General features: G+C 40.8%; 1 protein-coding gene across 1 annotated transcript; it reads right to left on the bottom strand.

Moving 5' to 3' along the window:
- Positions 1-32: 32 nt before the first annotated feature.
- Positions 33-3666, bottom strand: si:ch211-222l21.1 (prothymosin alpha). Its single transcript, XM_047026241.1, has 5 exons — positions 3067-3666; positions 2390-2479; positions 1811-1922; positions 1406-1533; positions 33-1082 (listed from the first exon to the last, which is right to left on the bottom strand). The coding sequence occupies exons 1-5, from the start codon at positions 3115-3117 to the stop codon at positions 1008-1010; spliced, it is 456 nt and encodes a 151-aa protein (XP_046882197.1). The 5' UTR covers positions 3118-3666; the 3' UTR covers positions 33-1007.
- Between the last annotated feature and the right edge of the window lie 5591 nt (positions 3667-9257).

Genomic DNA, 9257 nt, shown 5'->3' with positions numbered 1-9257 from the left:
AGAATCCCACAAGTATAATTACAAAACACTGGTTAAAAAGACAAAGAGTGATTTATTTAATATCAAGAACCAGAAAATACAATACACCGGCCAAAGTAACCAAATGGCAATCTGGAAATATTACTGCAATCGGAGCGAAGACCCACATCAGTGTAAATATGTTGTTTTGATGGTGGCAGTTGCAGACACAATTCTTTCGTTACCCTGACACACATTTATAATAAAGAACTAGTTGAATCCAAACACAAACTGTATTCAGAGTACAAAATGGTTACAAACTTGTGTGTAATGCGTATGGAACAAATGACCAAAGTCTTAAGATTAAAGAGGGGTTAATTAACTTTGCAGAAGAAGCCAGCCTCCCAACAGGGGTCAAACTATCTTTTATCTCAGAAGATGCGCCCCCTTCCCCCTCATTCATTTGGGCCATCTGTTACCAGACCAGCCATGCAAAGGATTAACATACTAGCAGCAGCACAGAGAAGGATTCTATATATTTATATATATATAAAAACAGACAAATAATGCTAACAATCGCCTATTAGCCCCTGCTTCCAACTTCTCTTTGGTCCTTGGTGAGTGTGAGGTCACGGCCATGACAGTGTCGGGGCTGGGAGGAGCAGCGTGCAGCTGCCTGAGTGAAAGGGTCATCTGGTCGACAGGAACATGGTAGAGAATGTGCTTCCATACAACTCATACTGGCTAAAGAACACACAGTGATACACACCAAAGAAATGCTAATCTGATTGTGTGGAGGCCCTACATATACGAGTCAAAAGACACAACCAAAACAAGTTTGAGGGACCAATAAATAACATGTCATTCCACCCCCCAAAAAAAGTGGACGGAGAAGGAGGAGGGGCCACTATGTTCCAGAGACTCCAGTGCAATGTCACATCAGCATGAAGCAAACACAACCTGTAAAACAAACAGAAAGCCCGGGCCCTACATTGTGAAGATGAGCGTGCCGTCAGAGAGCCGGGCAGGAGAGCACAGTGACGAGGCTCCTAGGCCTCCACCTCGGCCTCCTTTGAGTCGCCGTTTCCATTTTCTGTCTTCTGCTTTTTCGTCTCCACTGTTTTCTGAGGGCAAAGGAAGGAAACTATTGTTGGGAGACAGCCATTACGTTTTGGGATTTATGTAAGATAACATCGAATGAATTCGTTTTCAAATGCCTTCCATGAAATACTACAGCTGCTTGGCTTTGCTTTCTAATAGTTTGAATCAGTTGTGTACTTTTATAAATAAAATAAAAACAAGTTGCTTTGTATTATCATGTGTATTTAAGGTTAGAGTCACTGCAAACTGGCTCAAATATTTGTGCTGACTGATGCATATTCTGCTCCAGGTAAGATTTAAGCTCTTGTGAATTCTGCTTTGTTTACAAACGTGCCATGAAACCCACCTCCTCTTCAGCTGGACGCTTCACAGGGACTGCATCCACCACCTCCTCCTTCTTCTTCTCTTCCTCCTTCTCCTTTTTCTCTTCTTCCTTCTTCTCCTCTTCCACAGCTTCTTTTTTCTCTGCTACTTCTACAATCATTTTATGAATGAAGATACACAATGAGACAATGAAAACTAACTAAACTATCTATTATCCTCTGTATGTATGCGGTTCTGACGCTATGTACATCATTAAATGTGTAAGAAATGAGTTCAGGCCAATGTTCAAATTATCATCTCTTGCTATGGGTTAACGTTGAACAAAACACTGCCAATGCAACCTTTTTATAAGCCTCTTGTTTGGTGGTCAAGGGGAATAGTATGTATTTAATTCCAAAATAATTCATAGTTCAAAATGAACCCTTACCATTTTTCTCTTCCTTCTTTACATTTTCAGTATCTTTGTCTTCAGCAACTTTGGTTTTGTCAGCACCATTGGTCTGGTCAGCACCATTGGTCTGGTCAGCACCATTCTTGTGCTGCAAGGGAGCAATAGGTGTGTCATAACATGTTTGAGAATATACCACATATTGATGTAAAACGTTGTAAAAATGATTGTCACATAATGATGTAAAACAGTAACAAAAAGATTACTGTATGTTTAACTGCGTACCCCCCAGGACAAACATATGTTTGCAAATTTAAGCAATAATCCCTCCAGTAATCTGGTTGATCTGGATAAACTCCATAGTGACATTATAGCACTGCTGGTCTAAGTTATTTGGATAAGGTTTGATTCTCTACAGTCAATTCAGAGGGCCAATTGAGCTGTCCTTCAGAGGCAAACATCTGTGCCATTTCACAAACAAAACAAAGCCCCGTGTGGAAGAAGAAGAGCACTGTGAGTAGCGGGGGCGGAGTCTGCAGAAAAGCACCCAGCGGCACCTGCGTGATGTGGGGGCGCCAAGACAAAAGGCCACGCGGCTCAGAGGTTTCTCCAACTCACTGTTCCATTTCCATTGGCAGATGCGTCGCTGCTGCCGTTCTCTTTTTCTGCTACTTTCTCCACAACGACCTCTTTCTTCTCTTTCAAATCCTAGGAAAAAAAGTTCGTTCTCGATTAATTAAATGATTGCTCAACCATACCCTATCCAAATGAGTTATAAACTATCATTTCACAATGGGTAATCTTGAAATAGCTAGCAGTATGCCTCTCTGTTGGCAAAGTATAAGAAACATTGGCGACTGCTGCCAAGTATAGACTGAACACAATGGGAACTTCTCTAGATCAGGCTGCAGACGGTCTTCCCGCCTACCCAACACAGCACCGCAGATACCTTCGACTGAAACTGAGGTTATTCTCTAGATTACGCAGCAGAGGTCAAAAAGAGTTTGTCGGCCAAAGATTTACCTCAGCAATTTCTATACGTTTTATTGAATCCGATTTGGTCCATCAGTTATGTTAGATAGCCTAAGTAGTTTACAGTAGTTCTTGTCACTGTGTTGGTAAATTATACACCAATTGGCACCTGAATATATTTAGAAATGTGTTATGTATAACCGTATTTATTTCCTCATCAAAATTAGCCGTTTAAACGCAGAGAATGAGTAGCTAATAGTTGGGCAGTTGGCCATTGTTACGCGGAGAATGGAACCAGTAGGGGAAAAATGAATGAAACTCACCTTTGCCGTAATCTCTGTAGTTGTGGTCGTGTCTACTGCGCTATCAGCCATGGTTAATTTGCTAAAGGTCCTCTTGAAATTATGAATGTTTGGGCTTCGAAGCCTGGTTGTCGATAGTTTTATTGAAAGAGACGAGGGAGACTTTACACGAAGGATAGAGAGTGATGTATACCAGTTTCTTCTGTTTCAAACTCTTTGTAATCCACTAGTTAGAAAAGCGTTAGTCGATGGGAAATCTGATTGGACCAGGCTCAAGTGAGAAAAAATCGCTACGGCTTTTCATTTGAGGATTTGTTGTCAGTCTTTAAAAGTTGTCCCGCCTTTCAGGTTTTTTCAAGTAATTTCTTTCCTCATTGGTTGAATGCGTTAAAGCTCCTCGCTCGAGCTACTCCGACTTTGCTGTGATACATTTATAGGAAAGAAATTACAGGCTATATTCAAATGTAGTTTACTTTTTAACATTACGGTAATATGCGTGTTTGTAGTTGTTGCATACTAAAAGTTGAATAGAAGACGGTGTAGGCTGGAACAAGCCGAAAAGCATAAATGCCGATTTTGTAGCCTATGTTCTTTTGTGTGACTGAGTTGATGAAGGCATTTGAAAGTTCTAAATGTTCGCATGCGTTTTTTGTCGATCACGACGAAGATTAGTGGCATGCAGTCTCTAACTACTCTGACACAAAAAAAAATATTTTCTCTTGGTCTTTTCCCCCCTGAAATCTAGAGGTATCAAGTTACAGGAGACCGTTGATGATGAAACCAGTTCCTTGCCCTTGCTATTTTGGTTTGGGAAGATATTGGCGGCTATTTATTAACGGGTTTTGGAACAAAATCCCCTTTGTTTAAACATGAAGAAGCCTTCCTCGCACATTCCAGATGCTGGCTTGAAATGTAAACTCACAAAAAGCATAAGTGGTTTGGGTCTGAATGACAAAATCTAGACAATTGACAAATGTAGCTATTGTAAATATGAATGGAGTCTAGCTAGTGCTATAATGTTTTATTAATGTTTAATACTGCCATAAGCAGGACTTTTATATTGAAATGCACTGTACTATGCACGGCATCACAAATAAAGCAGTCAAGATACTCCCAGACATTGTGTATTCCGGGTGATATTAAGACACAAGTAGGACTTGTCACAACAGTGCCAACAAGGGTTTTCCTATAATAACAAACTCAATGGTATCATACAAGCTGACAGTGACTTAAGTTAATTAACAGCATGTAATCAAAATATTGAAAGTCTCCCACTGTCAGTGTTCAGTAAGTTGTTCAAACACAATGCATACATGCTGAGGACTGGTCATAAATCAGAGCTTTGTTTGAGGCCACATTTTCATGGCACAGAACCAGGTCATAGGGTCAGCAATTAATGTGTGGCTGTCTGCTTTGTGAGTCTGACAGACTAAGACAGCAAGGGGGAAGTGGATGGAAGGGGGGGAGGGGAGGGAGAGGGGGGGGGGAGAAGAGTACTTCCCAAGTAAAGATTGTGAGTGGATTTAGAGGAGCATTACACAGCATGCAAACATGTAGACAGACATTCAGTTCGACATGTCATTGTTTTTGACTGTTTTGATAATGAGGATGCCTCTTGTTGCTCAAAGTATAGTCGCTTCCAAATGATCTAAAGCTCCATCTCCGTCCATCTTGATGTGGATTGCTAAATAACGGTGACTTCCCTCATTAATTTCCTTATTGCAGACCTATTAATCTTTGAGAAAGAGAGAAATAGTGACTTGTAATAGTTTACCATAGCAGATTGCTCTTCCGGTCCCCCACAGAATTGTTTGAGATGAGACTGCCTTCTTACTCCGTCTATCATCTCACCTCACAGGTAGACTTTAGGGAGTGGCTACTCTCTCAAACTGGTTCAGTTCTTGGGGAATAAATACACAATCTCTTTACTCTCAAACTGGTGTAGTTATTGGGGAATGAATACATCTGAATAGAAATCTGAACATTGTTAAAAGCACAATTTCCCTGTAGTTGTGCCTATCAAATATAATACTATATTCAAATGTATCTGTAATGTTAAAAATGTGTTTGTGTGCATAGTGAACCCTGGGTCTCATTGGTCCTATTTGTTGGCCCTCCTGAGACTGAAAGATGAGACGAGTCTTCTCACTAGCAGTCTACAACTGCAAAATCTCTCTATACCACTTTCAACGGAAATTAAATTACGATGGGTGGTAACCCAGGGTAATTACACACAAACAGCTGTATGTCAATGTGTGATGACAACATGATTCTTAGTCTGTGAGTTTGTCTCCGCTGTGTAGGAGGATGAACATCTGTCCTCAGTGTAAGCGCTTATACCAAACACTGAACTTCAAGAAGGCTCTTTTGAAGTGCTAAAACATCAGGCACTAAATCTAGCTAGTAGTGTGTCTATGAATGGGAGACAGCACTTAAAAATTGACTCATCAGGGCAAAGTACCTGTGGTTACAGGACTGCACCCTTTCATTTAGCAGATTAGACCACATGGAGACTGCAGACCATACAAACAGTCAACTGTAGTCTATCGCAGTCAGCTTGTAACCCAGATTCAGTGAAGATACAGTCAGGCAGCGCCATAAAAGCAGACGGTCCAAGCATTACTCACTTACTGTAACTGGAAAATGGGAGCCATCCAAGAGAGGGAGGGAAAGAGGGGGAGTGTTTGTGAGATTATTTCCTGTCAGTTTTTCCTCTCCAGTGCTCGCTACCTCAGTTCATTTCCATGAGTACTAATTCCCTCACCAGCAGTGTGAGGGAACCTTTAGTATATTGACAGAAGTTGGTGGTTAACTACAAAGAGTTGAATCAAAGTGGCAACTTTCCATTTGTACTTCAAAGCCTTCTGGCTCTATACCTGTTTATTACCATCCTACTGTGCTACAGATAAATCAAACAGTTTTTCACAATCACACCTTAAAAACAAAGACAAAAGAATGCAACCCGACCTATGGAATGTCACGGCTGGAGGGGAGAGCAGTGAGGGCAGCCATTGAAGAGCAGAGGTCAGGATTAAGGGGGGGAAGGGGTTGGTCTCCTTAATTGGAATACTTGATGGGGGTTAACTAAATTCTTTTCTGTTAAACAGCGGTGTTCTGCACGCTCAGAGAAGCTTTCCATGAGTCTCAGGAAGAACATGGGGACAAAATAGATGTGGACCTCTCTCTCAGGCTGCATCAAACCTGGTATATCCCACTGAACCCATGTTGGCATGGTATCAGCCTGATGTCACTTTGTTGTCCCATGTATGTGTGTCTGCATGTGTGTGTGTGTGTATTTTAGCATTTGTCTCTTTGTGTAAGTGTAATTGTGTGATAAGATAATATAAGACACCAGGACCTTAAAATTGCAGATATCAACGCTGGTAATGACAAAACACTTGGACACAAGGACCTGGGTAGGAAGAAAATTTTATAAGAATGCATTGACTTAACTGACTTGTGCTCCCCATTCATCAGTGTTGACAAAATCCCATGCCTGAGTACACCTCCTGGAATGTGGCTCTGTGGCCCTTAGTTTGAATGATTCAACATGTTTTTAGGTGACAAAGACACTGAAGCATTACATTATTTATTTAAGTGAAGGTACATCTTGTCAGATCAAATTATCATAAAAGATAACATATAAATATGACATTTCATCACAAACATTTGTGCCAGAATACCATACAGATATGTGATTTAAATGAAGAAGGAGAGTCACTGATTCAACTTTTATTTTTGAGGTATTCTTGAAAAGAGAAAGTATAATGAAGTGAACACAGGGCTACAGAGATCAGGGTAGTAGCAGTAAAATGACAAGTAATTTCAGTGTTTCATATGCAAATGGGAATGTACCCGTGCTGTTTCCAAAGCTGCCTTACTTCACCTCATAAACCCCACCCGCACTCCTGCCTTGACACAAGGAAGTGGAAATTTCCAGTAGTTCATATATGGGTTTCTTGTGCTGCTCCTCCTCTCTCTGAGTTTCCCGCCTCCTGTCTACCTGCCTTTTCATCTAACCTGTTGAAATGGAAGCTCTGAGAAATTCTACTGATAAAACACCTCACCCTATCGTTTCATACTCTGCTTTGGCAAAGGAATTAAATTAATCTCCTCAGTCTTGTTTTTACTCTGAAATTATTTCCTGAATAACAAAGCATTATAACATTTTCTCATTGCTAAATTTTGTCTTCGTATTTTATAGTATTCCATCATCAACATCCTATGTTTAGCATAGGATGAGTATTTTGTTGTAGTTTCATATTGTAAATTTAAACGATAGCTTATTGGCAGGCCAATCGATGACAGTGCCTCCTGTTAGGATGAATGACGAGCAAAGGCTGTTGCATGAGATTGCAGAGCAGATGGTATATTTGCATTTCCTTGCAGAGCAGATCAGAAATGTTGCCTGTATTTGTTTTTATATACCGTTTTACCACAATTATGTCTACTTATCTACATACATGTTTAGATTTGTTTTGTCATATATCCACAAGAAATCAGTAAGAGCAATTGAGTTAGTAAAGTGTCAATCCAAAAACTGTCAAAGTCACAGCCTAAGGTAGTTTAACTTAAGAGGTATCTAAGGGGTTAGCTGATGTTCAGTGAGAAAACTCCATTAAATGCGGTGTACATGGTTTTGTTCAGGAAACCCTATTTACAAATCGGCGTCAATTTAGCTACCTATAAAATAACACGATAGCAACGCTAGGAAATGGACGCTAAACAGTGGAGCCGTGTGTCAGTGTGGAGTGGAGGAGTGTGTCAGTGGGCCCACTCACACTCTGACCTCCAAGCTCCATTGTGAAGCCTCAACAAAGAACCATCTGCACAGCCATCCGAGCTGAGACGAGGGCCACAGCTAGGGAAGAGGTTGGGGGCAGGGAGAGATAGGGACCTGGCAGGGCTCAGAGAGAGAATTGGGCGAGAGATTAGGGAAAGTAACAGTTCAAGGGGTGATTACCAAATCAGCCAGATTACCACATATGGTCAGAATCACTATATGATCTCCTGTGATTTTGATGAAGCACACATATTGGCTGAAAGTTAGTCAAAGAGTAAACAAAGACTAAACAAAATGGAGGATCGAGCCCCAGTGGAACGACAAATGGAGGACAGCCTTAATAGCCCATTACCTTTTCATGTCAAGATTAAGTCAACCGTCAGTCTAACTGGTCAAACACGGCTCATGTTTAACACTCTGTATAACTTCCATCTGTTTCCGGCTACCTCTGAAACTCACCATCTCAGTTACCAAAACTGAGGGTGTAAGTGTGTCCATTTAAATGGGAGCAACAGTAAAGGTTTTGGTCATTTGCGGTAGGATGTTCTGGAGAGAATAAAAATGTTACAGGTAGACATACATTAGGGAAAAATTACATGATCTACAGTAAGTAGGACCTGGAAACCAAGATTGCTTAGCAACAGAAAACCCTAGTTTATTGTCTGTGCAGCAGCTGTGAATCAGATGCTATCAATGCCAAGTGGCCTTTCTCTTCCTACTGCAGAAGCATGGAATGAGGTTTGGAGAAATCAAAATATCAATCTGCAAAAAACAATGGCTGTGAATACGAACTTCCTAAACATGAAACGTGATGATCATAGATATATATATAAAGGCCTTTATATATATCTATGGTGCTGATGGTATGGAAATAATTCTCTATCCTGTCTGTATCTACCATTTGAACGTAAACACTGTTGCCTGATTGGTCAGAGCCAGCTCCAGACCTCACAGAGAGTTGCCTGGCAACAAATATCAGTGGAAGAAGGGGGGACTCTTCAGTGGGAGATTGCAGCTGCAATCTCCCACTGAAGCTTGAAGCTGCAGGCAGACTAGGGAAATACCTGGCACTACGCCCAAATAAACAAACTATGAGAGAGACTGAGTACATAACCTCAGAGAAACCTTAAATGATTGCATAAAACATAACATACTCTGCCCTATGATCGGACTGATTGAACTGTCCTATGATTATACACTAATCATAGGACATAAAGGACTAATTCATTTTTACTGTCACATACTAACAAGAGAGAGAAAGATCTCTCAAGGGTCTTCCAAAGTCAAACACTGTTGTTTATGGATCATTCGTTACTAATTGGCACTCCAGAAACACGTTCTGTTTCCGATGCTGACCCAAATACAGCATGTAAACACTGAAGACCAGTGGTGAGATGTTTCACTTTCACAGAGAACTCACAGAGTTTAC

This window comes from Hypomesus transpacificus, chromosome 9 (assembly GCF_021917145.1).
Source record: "Hypomesus transpacificus isolate Combined female chromosome 9, fHypTra1, whole genome shotgun sequence".
Taxonomy (NCBI): Eukaryota; Metazoa; Chordata; class Actinopteri; order Osmeriformes; family Osmeridae; genus Hypomesus; species Hypomesus transpacificus.
This window is presented reverse-complemented; position numbering and strand designations above follow the sequence as displayed.

Bases quoted from the DNA above. Each gene is read 5' to 3' on its own strand.
- si:ch211-222l21.1 (XM_047026241.1), bottom strand. From the start codon at position 3,117: ATGGCTGATAGCGCAGTAGACACGACCACAACTACAGAGATTACGGCA. The intron at 2,480-3,066 runs GTGAGTTTCATT...TTTTTTTCCTAG, and splicing joins CTACAGAGATTACGGCAAAG to GATTTGAAAGAGAAGAAAGA. The intron at 1,923-2,389 runs GTGAGTTGGAGA...GCTCCCTTGCAG, and splicing joins CTGCCAATGGAAATGGAACA to CACAAGAATGGTGCTGACCA.